The 17,380-nt window shown below is 41.5% G+C and overlaps 1 protein-coding gene across 1 annotated transcript in view; it reads left to right on the top strand.

The window, feature by feature from the left end:
• Positions 1-17,380, top strand: part of C13H20orf194 (chromosome 13 C20orf194 homolog) — a 173,156-nt gene that overhangs the window by 119,146 nt on the left and 36,630 nt on the right. The window contains exons 22-28 of the mRNA XM_018057413.1: positions 2,695-2,841; positions 4,046-4,134; positions 4,554-4,655; positions 4,894-5,011; positions 6,689-6,777; positions 8,427-8,585; positions 11,076-11,201. Coding sequence (XP_017912902.1) covers positions 2,695-2,841; positions 4,046-4,134; positions 4,554-4,655; positions 4,894-5,011; positions 6,689-6,777; positions 8,427-8,585; positions 11,076-11,201 — 830 coding nt within the window. The remainder of the gene's footprint in view (positions 1-2,694; positions 2,842-4,045; positions 4,135-4,553; positions 4,656-4,893; positions 5,012-6,688; positions 6,778-8,426; positions 8,586-11,075; positions 11,202-17,380) is intronic.

The raw sequence follows: 17,380 nt of genomic DNA on the forward strand, positions 1-17,380 counted from the left end.
GGAAATAGAGCCATTATATTTATAATAATTATAAACGAATTATAACCTTTAAAAATTGTGAATCACTATATTGTACACCTGAAATTTATATAGTATTGTACATCGACTATATGTTAAAAAAGCATGTAAAACATCTAATACTCTTATATTGATTATATTTAAAATAATATTTTAGATATGTTAGATTAAATAAAATATACAATTAACTGTATCCATTTAAAGTTTTGACAGATGTATATACTCATGAAACCACCAGCACAGTCAAGAGAATGATTTTTGTCAGGCCCAACCCTCCCAGAAGTCTTCTAATAACTTTTTGTAGACATATTTCTCCCCAACTTCTGGCTTCAGGCAACCACTTACTAGCTTTCTGTCATTGTAGATTAGTTTGCATTTTCTAAAATGTTATATAAGTGGACATCATACATTCTGAACCCTTTTGAGTCTAGTATTTTTGACTCAGCATGGTTTTTAAGGTTCATCAGTGTTGTGTGTATCAATAGTTTTTCCTTTTTATTGCTTTATTGATGAGTAGTATTCCATTGTATAGATAAGAGCATAAAGTTTTTCAGACTAATAATTTAAATCTCTACAAAATATTCAAAGCAAAAGCATAAACCAGGAAAATGATTTTTAGTGATTTTTTTTTAATGAGTTAATATTTTACTTCTATGACAAACTCTGTCTTTATCAACATGAAAGTACTGAGTGCCAAATCATGGGTGTTCAGAGAACCTGAGGTTAGTTAACAGATATGTGGAAGCACAACAGATACAGCCTTACACTACCGTGTATAACAGTAAATTAGTAAAGAGTAGATAAAAGGTACAGTAGACAGAAGGTGAAGTGGAATTGATAATATGGAATGTCCAGTCATAGTGGTGGGCTAAGAAGGGATTAGGATGCAGTCTTTGAAAATGCTGACAGATAGTTTACAACAACATGGTAGATACTAATGGTAAATTAAGTTTTAAAAGCAAGATATGGAGCTGTAAAAGTAAGTATGACTTCCCAGTCATAAAAAAGGGAGTCAGTGAATGAACAGGAACAGAAGACTAGAAGGAAAAGTACAAAATGTTAGCTGTAGTTGAAATTGAGTAATGGGACTTTGAATTAATATTTTAAACCTTTTTTCTGTATTTTATTTTTATATTTTTCTCAAATTTTTATTTAATGAGTGTGATTTTCATTACAAAAACTTAAATATTAAAAAAACTCTTTCCCCTAATATCAGAAACAAGACAAAAATACTTGTTTTTGCCATGTCTATTCAACATGGTGTTGGAAGTCCTAGTGAGAACAAGTTAGGCAAGAAAAAGAGATGAGGCATTTAATTGGCAAAAAAAGGAGTAAAATTAGCTCTCTTCATGGATGACATGCTTTATATGTAGAAATTCCGACTACATACACAAACGGTTAGAATTAATAAATTTACCAACATTTCAGAATAGAAAATAAACAGTTTAAAAAAGATTGCATTTCCATACCCCACTGTGAATAATCTGAAAAGGTTCTTAAGAAAACAATTTCAATAAGTTTAACTGAGGAATTGCAAGATTTAAACACCAAAACTCACAATGCATTGCTGAAAGAAATTAAAGAAAACCTAAGTAAATGGTAAGAAATTCCATGTTCCTGGATTGGAAAACTTAATATTATTAAAATAACAGTACTACCCAAAGCAACCTATAGATTTCTATTGAAATCTCAATGGCATTTTTTGAGGAAATGAAAAATCCCATCCTGAAATTCTTATGGAATCTCAGGGAAAACCCCATGCCCAAATAGTCAAAGCAGTCTTTAAAAGAAGAAAGTTGAGGACTTCCCTCGTGGTTCAGTGGTAAAGAATCCACTTGCCAGTGAGGGAGACATGGGTTCAGTCCCCGGTCCAGGAAGATCCCACATGCCTTGGAGCAGCTAAGCCTGGACCGCAACTATTGAGCCTGTCCTCTAGAGCCCGGGAATCGCAATTACTGAGCCCTCTCCAACTACTGAAGCCTAAGTGCCATTAAGCCTGTGGCATTGGCATAAGATCAGATGTATAGACCAGTGGAATAGAGAGAGCCCAAAGAAAGAGAGCCCCCAGAGAAAGTCTTGCATATGTGGTCAAAGGTTTTCAACAAAGGTGCCAAGATCATTCAGTTAAAAAGACAATCTTTTAAACAGTGCTGGGAAGACTGCATGCCTGTGTGCTAAGCTGCTTCAGCTGTGTCTAACTCTCTGCAACCCCATGGACTAGAGCCTGCCAGACTCCTCTGTCCATGGCATTTTCCAGGCAGGATTAAGCAACAGTTTCTTGGATTTGATACCGAAAGCATAGACAACAAAAGAAAAATATATATAAATTGGACTTTATTAAGTCCAGTTTAAAACTTCTCCGCATCAAAAGTCACTATCAAGAATGTGAAAAGCAACTCACAGAATGGGAGAAAATACTTGCAAATCATTTGTCTGATAAGGGACTAATACCCTAAAAAGAGAGATAATATTTTCAGTTCAGCAGAAAAGATCGTGTACTTCCCATATCTCCTAAAACTGGGTGTTGGCAGGAACTTCTGTAATTGAATCCCAGTGAACCACACAATGTGAAAATAACTGAACTGACATTCACCATATGTGTTCTGACATTAGATGTAAGGGCTAAATTCATGCAAAATGGCTTTTCTCAGTGATGTTCCCCCTCTTTCTCTTCAGGATTCCACCAGTATTGTTGCTGCCCTTCTGATAGACTTCAAAAGTTCATTGCTTCCCCATCTTCCAGTTCATTTCCATGGATCAAGCAATTTTCTGATGATTGTCCTTTTCCCCAAATCCAAGATATACCAAACATTTTACTCAGAGGTAACATCAATCATTATTCAGCAAAACAATTACTACCCTTTTTTCTAGCAGTTTAATTGGTATGGCAGTGTCTTAGGGCTAACACTGAGGTAATGAGAGGGAGAGTTGGGAAGGGCTGCTCTGAGTGTGGCTGCTTCTAATCTCTTTGGGTCCTGGAATAGTGCTCTTGCCATTAAAAGATGAGAGCCTAAAGAAACTGAACAGAAGGTTTTTTAGCTTCTGAGAAAAATCTTTTTCACTAATTAGACTTATTTCCCTGTTAGCTACTTTATTGAGTTGTTGGGCCCTACCTACTGGATCAGAACTTGCTGTGCTGTGCTGTGATTAGTCAGTCGCTCAGTCATGTCTGACTCTTCGCTACCCCGTGGGCTGTAGCCCATCAGGTTCCTCTGTCTGTGGGGATTCTCCAGGCAAGAATACTGAAATGGGTTACCATGCCCTCCTCCAGAGCTTCCTGCCCCACCCCAAAATGTCCTTCTCCATGGTTCATAGGCCCTGCTCTTGTGAGTGGTTCCCCCTGGCAGGCTGCACACTGTAGGTTGTCAGCACAGACTGCATGAGTGAGGGAGCTCACCAAGAACTGCACAGCTTGCTTAGAGACCAAGCAGTAACCAGAGTCATACAAATGGTCAGTCTCATTCTGGTGGAAATGCTTGGAAAGGTGTGACTCAGCAGTTTTTGAGAGGATAGTCCCTCCCTCAGGACAGATACACAGAACATGGAAGAGGCAAGAACCAGCCTTGGCTCCAGAGTGGCTCTTAGGGCCAGTCTGTGTCTCCGTCTTACTGCCAGCTGATCCTGTTACCTCCTTGTACTTGTCTTTTCAGTCTAGGAACCTAGAGATTCTCTTCAGCCATTCCTCTGCCTCTAGGCAAGAGTTGCTTGAACTGCTCCTGTCTGGCCCTGTCACCAGGGAAGAACGTGCCCCTGCTGCCAGAACAGTATTACGTGATACCCTCCTCTGTGTTTCCTGTTCTCTTAAGGAGCAGAATCCCTGGGAGGGGAACTCAGAAAGAAATTCTAGTTTGTAAAAATACAGAACAGAATTGCTTCAGGCCTCTATTTTTGAAACAAACTTGTTTGTTATGATGGTTTTTCTCTGTACTGACAGTCTAGATTTTCAGCAGCCATCAAATCCCCATGTGGGTTCCATATCCTGTTGTTGGGTTTAAAGTGTTCTTTGCTCTAATTCTGTTTTGTTTAGGTCTTCTCCCCCTGGCAACAGCAGACTAACTCAGGGCTGTCTTTAAAAGTGATCCAGGAAGATGGATTATCTGTGGAACAAAAGAGATTGTAAGTGGCTGCCTTCAGTGTTTATGCTAGCTTCCCTAGGCTGTGTGTGTCTGCTGTCTCTGCAGGATGACTTGCATTATGTAACACAGAAGTCCTGGCTTCTGAAAGGGCCAACAGAGTCATTTCAGTGCTGCCAGTTTGCAGGTAGTCAGTGCTCTTAGGGAACAGAAGTCAAGACAGATGAAATCCACCAAGAATCAGAAAACTGTAGTACTACAAAAGTTTCAGGCTAAGCTTTCTATGTAGGCAAACCAGTCATCCTGTATTAACGCCGAATTTTGCTTAAGTCAGTGAGATACTTCTTTTCAAAGTGTTGACTCTGTCACAGGACTTTGGTTTAAAAATATGAGAACGAGTTATGTAAAGTATGTGTGCTGTTGGGAGATGGAATTCTAATCTGTGAACCTTTGATATTCCAGACACTCCAGGGCACAGAAGCTCTTCAGTGTCCTGAGCCATTCTGCTGGGGAGAAACAGAGTCCTCTAAAGCTACTGTCAGCTAAACTCCCAGAGCTGAACGGGTGAGCTCTGTTTTTCTGTTTCTTTTAATATATCATAACTCTCGGTGTTGGTGCTTTCTAAGCTCCATTTTCTTTATAGCTTCTTAAGGATAATTATAAAAACAACGTACACAATTATATTCACTAGAGATATTCACTAAGGTCTCTGTTCAGCTATTGAATAAGTTTCTTATGTGAATGGGCACATTCAGAAAAGGCTGGTGATGGTAACATAATAGCACTGTCTTTGTTTTTCTAGGTTTCTCCAGCATTTTGCTGTCAGCAGCATTAGTCAGGAACCTGTGGTGAGGACCCATCTCCCTATCCTACTGCAGCAAGCTGAAATCAACCCTATTCACAGAGTAGAAAATGACAAGGTATAGCAGCTCACCAAAAAAGCTGAGAATTTATGGGAAGATAATCCTGATAACCTACCCTTAATATTCAGTGTCATTTAAAAAAAGGAGCTCAGGCAGAGTCCCTTTTATAAGACTCTCCACCTCCTTGAATACTGATGTAATGATACACATGAAACCCCCTCTATACACTGACAGTGTACTGGCATCTTCATTAATGCCACCTGAGCCCCATGGCAATGATGAAGCCCTGCCATATTTCTGTGCCCTCCTCTTGCTTCTCTAGGCCTTCCAAACTCTTTCTTAGTACTCTCATGCTGTCAGCTCTTTCTGGTTACAGGGCCTTACTTGGCACACTGTGCTTAGTAAGGGGAAGGGCCTTATTAGTAAGACCTTGCTAGCATCACCAGGATAATGTGACAGTTTATAAACACTGTCTTCACAAGAGTGGATTTTAATCCGCTTCTGCTTCACACTTCTCTCCTCTTGACCCCCCACCATTTCTTTGGAACTATATGTCATAATATGCTCAAAGAGGGCATTTATTTCCATGCAAATCTAGAAGACACTTGGCTGCAAAAGGAAAGAGAAGCATTAAGTAGTTAGAAGCCTCATTTTTTCCCTTAAGCAGGAGTAAAAGTAAAAATGTTATATTTTAAATATTTTTTAATATATGTATTTTATATTAACAAAGTGCTATAGAACTGGCCTTAAAATAAGAAGGCGTCTGGCTGTGAGCATGTTTGCTGGGATTTGAGAGGCTGAGGCCTGGATGCTGAGAAATGGGAACCAAGATGAGAAAATCTGGATGAGAAGATAAACAGAAAGTCAGTTACATGGAGAACTATCCACAGATACAGAAAGGGAATCGGACTAAGGGTCTGGTCAGAGGGGAGGTGGGAGAACTATTTCCCACAAAAGAAGAGGGATCCATAGCTATCTCTGTGCTGATGTGACTAGTTCAAGTGGTGAGTGCCACCAAGCTGAATTTTAGTCCAGGCCTATCCCAGTGAGTCTTGTGTATTGTGAAGTAAAACACATGTAAAGGAGCCCTTGCCACGCTGTGTCACTGACACTGTTACCCTTCAGCAAGTACATGGTTCCCTTCCTCTTCTGCTTGACACCTTTCGTCAGTAGATTTCTTGAGTTGAAATGTCTCCCTACAGACAGCCCTGTTTTCATGTAGTCATGTGCCAAGGTTAAGAAAGTTCAATCTGACTCTCTTCCCCATCAAGACTGAGAAGTGCTTTTTCCACCCAGTTTGTTTCTATAGGTCAGGCCATGTGGCTTGGAAGGCACAGGCCTCTCACCTCTTTCACTGAGTTTACCACACCAATTTAGCCTATGGCATTTTTGTCCCAGACCTCCTTTCCACCCAGTATTTTCCATTATACTTTTAACTGATCTAGTCACAACCTGCTCCATGGAAATTATCATGGTAACACTACATTGTATATGATGTTTGCTGTGTGCCAGACGCTGTTCCAAGCACCTTGTTTACATATTTTAACTCAGTTAATCATCACAGCCACTCTGCAAGGTCAGTTCTGTAGTGAACCCAAGGTCACATAGCTAGTGAGTACTGGTGCTGAGGTTTAAACCCACAGAAGCTGGCTTAAGAAGTCAGTTCTCTTAACCTGTTACACAATGCTGCCTCCCAGTTGAATCACAAACCCACATGGCTTTTCTTTCATGTAGGTAATTATCAGCATTGTAACTGGTCTCCCAGGCTGTCACGCTAGTGAACTCTGTGCTTTTCTGGTCACTCTGCATAAGGAATACGGCAGGTTAGTATGGCTGCTGCCTTTGCTTTGGGGAAAGGGGTTCTATGCCTGCTGCCTATGCACTGGGAAACCTTCAGCATGCACTGACCTTTGGTGTAATTGATATTGGCACAGTGATCATCCATCCATTTGTTTAACACATTTATACTGAGTACTTTCTATATGCCAGACACTGTTCTAAGTGTAGGGGACAAATGTACAAAACAGACTAGAAAACAGGTGGTATCTCTGCCTTCATAGAGCTTGTATTCTAGTTTTGGAAGATAGACAGTTAACCAGTTAAGGAAAATAGTACATTAGCTAGTGAAAAATGCTGTGGAGAAAATAAAGCTGAGAAGGCTATAGGAGAGCTGAGCTGGGGGACTGATTGCAGTTTTAACTGGGTACTCAGGAAAGTGGCTCAGACAGTAAAGAGTCTGCCAGCAGTGTTGGAGACCTGGGTTTGATCCCTGGGTTGGGATGATCCCTTGGAGAAGGAACTGGCAACCCACTCCAGTATTCTTGCCTGGAAAAATCCCATGGATGGAGGAGCCTGGCAGGCTACGGTCCATGAGATCACAGAGAGTCAGACATGACTGAGCGACTTCACTTTATTCACTCATTCAGGGAAGACCTCACTAAAAAGGTGACATTTGAGCAAAGGCCTGACAGTATATAGGGATGAACCTCTGGATATCTGGGCAAGAGACCTGTACCAGCAAGACCAGCATGGGCAAAGGCCTGGGAATTGTGACCAGATTGGTTAGAACTTGAGAGCTGGTAGATGTGATCTTTCCATGGCCACAGAGGGACTGCATGAGTTTAGGTGGAACTGGGACACTGGTTTAGGTAAAATTGGAGAAGTTATTCACTCATGTCTTCCATTTGGCTGACAGATTGCTAAACAAACCTTGCTGACTGAACCAGGCTTTTAATATCTAGTCAGTCTTCCTTAAAGTAAGGCAGCCTGCAGGAGACCATATAGAAGAATTGAGAAGACTAAAATCACCTAGGAGTTTGGGACTTCAGAATGGGAGATTGTGGGGGTTGGGAAGATGAGTTTTGGAGAGATAATGGGGAAATATTAGACCTCCTTCATAAGTACTCAGTAGCTAACTAGTTCCTTCCTCATTTCCATTGCTTATGTTCTGTAAACAATCTGAATGCTTCACCTCACCCATTATTCTTTTTAATTTTTGGCTGTGCCATGCAGTTTGTGGGACCTCAGTTCCCAACCAGGGATTGAACCTGGGCCACTACAGTGACAGTACCAAATCCTAACCACTAGGCACCAGGAAACTCTTCCCCAACCCCTCATTCCTTATTCTTAGCAAGAATTTTACTGCAAAGTGGACTGAAACCATTTTTCTGAATGGCTCTTCAGAAACTGACTGCCTGTTCAGGAGTCTTTCTCAACTCTGAAATCTGTTGGTCATGTGCTTAACTGACCTTTCTCCCTGTGACAGAGCATTTCATGCCAAAAGCTCCAATAGAAGTGATTTCAGGATACATGGCTCCAGACCCAGCCAGTGCCCTCTACCTGTTTCTGGTAGCATTGCTTTCTCCTGTGTGGGTTCACAGGACCAAGTCTATGGAGTACTAGTCACACGTGAATCCACTGGCAGAACCTATGGGTCAGGTCCTCGTGCTGAGATTATACTTGCCATTTCCAGGTGGATGGTATACCGTCAAGTCATGGACAGCTCCGAATGTTTTCATGCTGCCCACTTCCAGAGATACCTTTCCAGTGCCCTGGAGGCCCAGCAGAACCGCTCTGCCCGCCAGTCAGCCTATGTCCGCAAGAAGACCAGACTACTGGTGGTATTACAAGGGTGAGCCCTGGAAGTGTTTTGGGAATAGTGGGGTAGTGTGGTGACCTTGCCATTATTGCATGTGTGGTTGACTTGGGGCACAGAATGAACTCCACATATGCACGAGAAGTGTCTTTAGCAAACAGGAACCCCTGTGGCCATCCTTTGGCCCAGAGTGACTGGTGAAGATCGCACCCAAGTTTCAAGTTCAGCCTCAACATCACATATCCTCAAAAGGCAGAGAATTGGGGAGGAGGTTTTCTGGCAAGATTCTTTGATAATTCTTCTAACACTAGTGGTCCCTAAGCCTTTTCCTTTGCCACCGAAGCATGCAAGCTTCAGCTTTTTCAGTCCTCCTCCTGTGGAGTTGCAGACAGTCCCCACACCCTAGTCTCAAGCCCCATCCACAAAGTGGCTAGGAAGGAGGAAGCAGGCGCATCGTCCCCTGGGCCCACAGGAGAACATGTCAGATCAGGAAAACATGGGCTGTGCTCTTCACTGCTGTCATTATAGTTGGTAATAAAGAAGCTTTTTGGCAGTTCTCACAAAGTGCTTTTGTGTTGTGCTGTGGTGTTTTGTTTTGTGCTCCTAATAATTAGTATTTACAATTGGCTAATTGTTTCCAGTAAAGAATAGGCCCAGTTCCAAAGCCCTGTTTGGTCTCCTGGATGTGATGGTAAGAATTGGAGGAAAGCCAGGCCAGTGGTGCTGCAGGAGGGAAACGGGAATGTGTCCCTTGCCAGGCCATCTTTTCTCTTATTTAGATCTTGTTCTTACATCTGCTTTGGGCTTCCCTTCTGTTGACCCTACTTGTGGGCTTAGGTTGTGGAAGCCACAGAGCAAGAAAACTAGAAACCACTTGTTTTCCATCATCTCTAATAATCAAAACAATAGGTTGGCCCAGTTTCGTCACCTCCTGCCACCCTTCCAGAGGTGAACGTCAGTGGGGGTATGGACTTGGAGACAAATTTGGCACCTTGACATTGTATAGCTGAGGTCATTTCCATCTTCTGTTACTTTAGAGAGTATTGTTGACTCCCCGTCTCTGACTGTACAAGTCTGCATAAGTGCCAGCTGTCCTGGCTGCTCTGGACTTCAGTGACAGTGTATGGCCAGCCCACTTGTACTCTCAGAACCAGCAGTTGCCCAGTCACTGCCCTAGTACACTAGGAACGTCAGATGGATTTCCTGCTGTGTTGCCCTCTATGACAGTGTTCTTACAGATGGGGCCCATTCCCTTGAGGCTCAGCAGGGAGCACATGGCAGACTCAGTGTAGCGTGTCCAGCTCCTTGAAGCTGGACCTTTCAGTATTGAGGTAAGGGGACGCCCCAGAGGCCTCCAAGTTGAGAATTTTATTTCTTGAATATGGCCTTTATTTTGATTTATAGAATTCTATGCAGTCGGGCAGGGTTTTCTCTTGCCCCTGCAGTGGCCTGGTCCCATTCTTCTTACTGCTGCAGGTGAGCAGTGATGTTGAGCTTTGACACCAAGTGGAGTATTAGGTTGTTGTTTTAAAAATTGAATTAATGTATTTTTAAATGATAAAATTTTAGAAATGGTGGACAGATTAGTGGCTGCCAAGAACTGGGGATGGGAGTGGAGGCCAGGCGGGGAGGTGGGTATGGTTATAAAAGGGCAACACGGAGGGAGCCTTGTGGTGTGAAACTGTTCAGTATCTTTACTGTGGTAGAGGAGCCTGCACAGGTGACAGAATTGTATGGAACTGAATACATACACAAATAAGTAGAACTGTAAAAATCTGAGTCTTAAAAAGTTAATTTTAAGGAATTTGAGGGACTGTGTTAGTTTATACTCTAGAATATTGTAAAAATCATTCTTTAAATTATCTACATCTAAGACAAAGTATCTCTCAAAAATAAAAGTTGAATTAATGTAAAATGAGGCAAAATTGCAGGCTTAAATTACAAATGTAAAATAGAGCCCAAAAGACACTTGTATGGAATATCTGTTGTATCAGAAGAAAGAAAGTTAAAGTCCTGCTGGGGTTTCTTTGTTTTTAAATAAAGAAAATACTGATAAGAAAGAGGCAACATGGAGAGTTAGGTTTTTGCATTCATCATGCAGTTCGGGCAGTTCAGCCAAAGTGGCCAGGTACAGACTTAGCAGCTGGATCACTGTGCTCCCTGAAATGAAAGAGTTATTAAAGAAAACAGACCAATGCAGGAGCTCTTAGCTTGATTAGAAAATACCAAGTCCTGCCTCAGAGCCCCAGGGTCACCTGCAGGCTTCTCTGAAGTGGGTGGGCAGTAGAGTTCTTTCTTCCACTCACTCTTGCACAGTTAGAACTAATGGAACTTGGAAGTACAGAAACTCTGTAAACTGCAGGGGCTCTAAATCATGAGGTGACTTGACCCCAAGGAGGCCTGTTGCACTCTCCTCTTAGGTTTCCTTCTACCCTTGCTCTACTCAGCCACTCAGCAGGCATTCCCCTCTTCTCCCACTCTGAAGCTCCAATTCAGTAAACTAACTACTCCCTTTTTTCCCCCTAGCTACACAGATGTTATTGATGTTGTCCAGGCTCTGCAGACCCATCCAGACTCAAATGTCAAGTCCTCTTTCACCATTGGTGCCATCACAACATGCGTGGAGCCGCTGAGCTGCTACATGGAGCACAGGTACATACTTAGGACCACGTCTAGCCCAAAGGATGTGGTGTGTTTAAATGTACAGAAAGCTATTTACCTCCCACCTACCAATAGGTGACACATTTTTATGTGTTTGTCTTTTGGAATGCATCAGTTTACCCTGGTGGTGTTTCTGTTTTTTAGTTGCTAAGTCATGTCCAACTCTTTGCAACCCTGTGGACTGCAGCATGTCAGGCTCCTCTGTCCTCCAGGGTCTCCCGTTTACTCAAATTCATGTCCATTGAATCAGTGTTGCTATCTAACCATCTCTTCCTCTCCTGCCCCCTTCTCCTTTTCCCTTCAGTCTTTCCCAGCATCAGGGTCTTTTCCAGTGAGTCAGCTCTTCATATCAGGTGGCCAGAATATTAAGAGCTTCAGCTTCATCATCAGTCCTTCCAATGAGTATTCAGGGCTGATTTCCTATAGAATTGACTGGTTTGATCTCCTTGCAGTCCACAGATTCTCAAGGGTCTTCTCCAGCACCACAGTTTGAAAACATAAATTCTTTGGCATTCAGCCTTCCTTATATTCCAGCTCTCACATCCCTACATGACTACTGGGAAAACTATAATTTTGATCATACAGACCTTGGTTGGCAAAGTGACATCTTCTTTTTAATATACTGTCTAGGTTTGTTATAACTTACCTTGCAAGGAGCAAGCATCTTTTAATTTCATAATTAGAATTGCTATCTGCAGTGATTTTGGAGTCCAAGAAAATAAAATATGTCACTGCTTCCACTTTTTCCCCATCTATTTGCCATGAAGTGGTGGAACTATATGCCTTGATCTTAGTTTTTTGAATCTTGAGTTTCAAGCCAGCTTTTTTACTCTCCGTATGGACTGACATCTTCTCACCACTTTTCTTTATGCACTAAAAAGTCACCCTTCTAGGATAGTGGGACTTGAAATAAATTCTCTCAGAAAAGAAGAATACCCATGGCAGGCTTTTCTTTTCTTCTTTACTGCAGGGAAGGGGCCTTCTGTAATAAGGCACTTGTAGTACCTCACAGATACTTTTTCATGTGGTTAAGCCATCTTAAAGCATCTTACCTCAGTTAATGACACTCATTCTTACTACTAACAAATGAACTTTTTTTTCCTACTTTGGAAATAATAATGACAACAACAAAGAAAATTGGGTAGTAATTCACCCATAATCTCACTAACTCAATGTAATATTATAATTTTTGTGAATTCCTTTTTTATCTTTTATATGCATACTTTTAACAGTTGTGATATACATAAGCTTTATATTTTTCTTAGGTTAACATATAAATATGTAAGTGAACATATATCAGTCAGTCAGTTCAGTTGCTCAGTCATGTCTGACTCTTTGCGACCCCATGAGCCGCAGCACGCCAGCCCTCCCTGTCCATCCCCAGCTCCCGGGAGTCCACCCAAACCCATGTCCATTGAGTCGGTATGCCATCCAACCATCTCCTCCGTCGTCCCCTTCTCCTGCTCTCAATCTTTCCCAGCATCAGGGTCTTTTCCAATGAGTCAGCTCTTCGCATCAGGTGGCCAAAGTACTGGAGTTTCAGCTTCAGCGTCATTCCTTCCAAAGAACACCCAGGACTGATCTCCTTTAGGATGGATTGGTTGGATCTCCTTGTAGTCCAAGGGACTCTCAAGAGTCTTCTCCAACACCACAGTTCAAAAACATCAATTCTTCGGCACTCAGCTTTCTTTATAGTCCAACTCTCACATCCATACATGACCATTGGAAAAACTATAGCCTTCACTAGATGGACATTTGTTGGCAAAGTAATGTCTCTGCTTTTGAATATGCTATCTAGGTTGGTCATAACTTTCCTTCCAAGGAGTAAGCATCTTTTAATTTCATGGCTGCAGTGACCATCTGCAGTGATTTTGGAGCCCAGAAAAATAAAGTCTGCCACGGTTTCCACTGTTTCCCCATCTATCTGCCATGAAGTGATAGGACCATATATATGTTGCTATATTACAGTGGTAATTACATTTTGATTGGTTATGTAATCATTTTGTGTGTGTATGGCTATAATTGTCTTAACCCACTCTCCTCTGTTAGTCACATAGGATGTCTCCAACTTCTCACTATCATAAATAATGCGCTATGGGAACATCTTTATATAAATTTCTTAAATTTCAGACAATTTCCTTAGAATAGATTTATCAAAGATATATTATTATTCAGTTGTATGCGAAGAGCTGACTCATTTGAAAAGACCCTGATACTGGGAAAGATTGAGGGCAGGAGGAGAAGGGGACGACAGAGGATGAGATGGTTGGATGGCATCACTGACTCAATGGACATGGGTTTGGGTGGACTCCAGGAGTTGGTGATGGACAGGGAGGCCTGGTATGCTGCAGTTTATGGGGTTACAAGGAGTCGGACACAACTGAGCAACTGAACTGAACTGAACTGATGATCAATTTTATTACTCTATATTCACATTCCCAAAATGCTTTCTGAGTGGGTTTTATAGTTTATACTGCCTCAGTGGTATCTAGAATTATTTATTTCATCATCAGAGAAGTCCCCACTGAGAAGTTTCAGACATTACATTTTCCCTTTGTAGAGCTGTTTGGAGGCCTCCCCGGTAGGTCAGCGGGTGAAGAATCCTGCAATGCAGGAGACTCCAGTTCAATTCCTGGGTCAGGAAGAACCCCTGGGGAAGGGATAGACTACCCACTCCAGTATTTTGGAGCTTCCCTCATGGCTCAGTCGGTATAAAATCCGCCTGCAATGTGGGAGACCTGGGTTCGATCCCTGGGTTGGGAAGATCCCCTAGAGGAGGGCATGGAAACCCACTCCAGTGTTCTTGTCTGGAGAATCCCCATGGACAGAGGAGCCTGGCAGGCTGCAATCCATGGGGTCACAGAGTCGGACATGACTGAGTGACTAAGCACAGCACACATATCACAGAGTTGTTTGGGGCTTCCCTGGTGGCTCAAATGGTAAAGAAGCTACCTGCACTGTGGGAGACACGGGTTCAGTCCCTGGGTGAAGATCCCCTAGAGGAGAATGAGAAGGAACTGGCTACCCACTCCACTATTCTTGCCTGTAGAATTCCAAGGACAGAGGCTGCAAAGTTTCCTTTCTCTGTAGCCTTTAGTAGAATATTTCTAAGAATGTATCCAAGATATGTTATCATGAGGTATTTCTGACTAGTCCATATATTATTATCATCTCCTGGCAACTGATTGATCTATCCTTAGATCTTCATCTAAAAAAGCTTCCTTCTTATTTGAATCCCAAGTTGATATCTTTACACTTCTCATAGAAATTACATTAAAAGTTACTACCCTAATTATCTTAAGTGATCCTAAGAAATGTCTTTACCATTCTCCCTTCTCATTAGCTCTGCTTTCTCTAGGTTCTGCTTTCTCATTTAAAAAAAAAAAAAAGGCTATTTTTCTTTCTGCCTTAAGGTAGGTTATTGCAGTGAATTCTGAGCATCACCATTGTACTTTAGAATACTATGCGGACTCTTATATGCCACTTTTTCTACCATCCATGCCTCTTCTTTTTCTCAAGTTTTTAGTTAAAGATGAGTAAAGCAGAAAGAGGTCTATCTAACATGGGACTGGACTCTATCAGAGATACTAACATAGAAAGGTAGGAAAAGATAGTAATAAGCAAAGAACTAGACGAGTACTGCTCTACACCATCAAGAAAAAGTTAAGAAGAGAAACTAATAGAGTTGCGTGGGAAGAGTTCAAGGAAGAGATGTTAAAGGTGTGGCGAAATGGGAAGGCAGGATCTTCCTATAATAATGAAAATGTTTCTAAAATGAAATTGTGGCATTGTTTGCACAGCTCTGTAAATTTACTAAAAAGAAAAAAATCATTGAATCATACACTTTAAATGAGTGAATTTTGTGCTGTGCTGATTATATCTCAATAAAACTGTTAAATAGAAAGAATCAGGGACTTCCCCGTGGCTCAGTGGTAAAGAATCCATTTGCCAGTGCTGTAGACACTGGTTCAATCCCTGATCCAGGAAGATCTCATATGCCACAGGGCAACTAAGCCTGTGCTCTGGAGCCAGTGAGTCACAACCACTGAGCCCACATGCTGCAGCTACTGAAGGCAGTGTGCTCTAGAGCCTGTACTCCATAGCAGGAGAAGCCTGCTCATTGCAACTAGGGAAAACCCGCACAGCAACAAAGACCTGGCACAGCCAAAACATAAATTAAAAAAAACTCATTGCACATCAAATCAGAAGTCACTGATTCAATCCCTGGTTGGGGAACTAGGGTCCTGCATGCCCTGTGATGTGGCCCAAAAAAAAAGACTAGAATGTTATTAAATAACATTAATCTCACTCCATTAAGAAAAGAATTAGGGTGGGAAGGAGGTTCAAGAGACAAGAAAGAGGAAGGGGAAGTATGTATACTTACGGCTGATTCACAATTGTCGTATGGCAGAAATTGTAAAGCATTTATCCTCCAATTAAAAATTTAAAAAGCAGTAGCACATTTACTTAAGAAAGTCTAAAATGAATTGAAAAAGGTAATCATATAGAAAAACATAGAACACTCTGTAAAATTTTTAAAATGGTTGGTACATTTCTTTAATTTCTGATATAAAACTTAAAAGGTACAACTATTAAAGTAAATATAACATGGACTTCCTTGGTGGTGCAGGGGATAAGAATCCACCTGCCAGTGCAGAGGAGACTGGTTCAATCCTTGGTCTGGAGATTCCACATGCCACAGAGTAACTAATCCTGTGTGCCACAACTACTGAACCTGCACTCCAGAGCCCATGAGCAGCAACCGCTGAGCTTTCATGCTGCAACTACTGAAGCTTGTATGCCTTGGATCCCATGTTCCACAAGAGAAGGCTCCTCGATAAGAAGCCACCTCAGTGAGAAGCCATGCACCACAGCAGAGTGTAACTCCCACTCACCGCAGCTAAAGAAAGTCCACAAAAAGCCACAAGGACTTAGCGCATTCAGAAAATAAACATAACAGAACATCCTAATGGATACACAATACATATATGTATTTATTACAGTATTATTAAATGACAGAAGTAGTAAAAAGATTAAGTGACCAGTGTTAAGCCCATACGTTTGTAAAAAGAAAAAAAGTCCAGGAATTCCCTGACAGTCCAAGAAACCTAGATGTCCATCAACAGATGAATGAATAAAGAAGTTGTGGTACATATACACAATGGAATATTACCCATAAAAAGGAATGGATTTGGGTCACTTCTAGTGAGGTGGATGAACCTAGAGCCTGTTATACAGAGTGAAACAGGCAGTGAAAGTACTAAACCTATGGCCTGGGTTTGATCCCTGGTCAGGGAACTAAGATCCCACAACCCACATGTCATGGCCAAAAAAAAAGAAAAATCCTTTTAAGGCCAACTGTGGTAGATTAAAATTCTGGCCATAGCAAAAGCAGCCCTTCCCATCAGGACTTAAGTTGAATCTACTTTTCACCCTTTGAATTTTGGCTCAGGCATTGTGACTTGGCTTTGGCCAGTGGGTCCTCAAGAAGCATGAAACAAGCCAAGGCTTGAAAAGCATTTTACACTTTGGGGCTTGCCCTCTCTTGCTTCTGGGAGTTAAGAACCACCAAATGAAGAGGCTGCTGGAGGGTAAAAGACAATGTGGATAGAGAGCCCCAGCCATCCATTCCTACCATCTAGACCAAGACCACTGTTGGGCCTGTGAGTGAGACCATCTTAAAGAGTCATCACCCCCGGCTAAACTATACCCATTCAACCTATAGAACCATGAGAAATAATAAATCATCATTATTTAAGCCACTTAGTTTTGGGGTGATTTATTATGCTGCAACTTGTGTAGGAAAATAGGTACATTCATATACTTTTTTTTCCCCCATACTGTTGATAGGAATGTAAAATGATTTAATCTCTTTGGAGTCAAATATGGCCATTCCATTGCTAGAATTTTATTATATAGTCGTATTTTTAGAAATGTGCAAAGATATATATGTTTAGGGGTATTTGTTTCAGGCAGAATTTTTATTTTTCATTTATATATATTTTTAAAGTTGTGAATTTAAATTTTATTCAGAGACTTAACTGAGGACTATAGTCCAGGACACAGGTCTGAGGAATTCAGGCAGAATTTTTAATTCTAAACTGTAGAGCCTACTCCAGCATGTTTAGTTGGGGAGAAATTTACTAATGGACAGTATAGCTTGAAAAGCC

This window comes from Capra hircus, chromosome 13, assembly GCF_001704415.2.
Source record: "Capra hircus breed San Clemente chromosome 13, ASM170441v1, whole genome shotgun sequence".
Lineage (NCBI taxonomy): Eukaryota > Metazoa > Chordata > Mammalia > Artiodactyla > Bovidae > Capra > Capra hircus.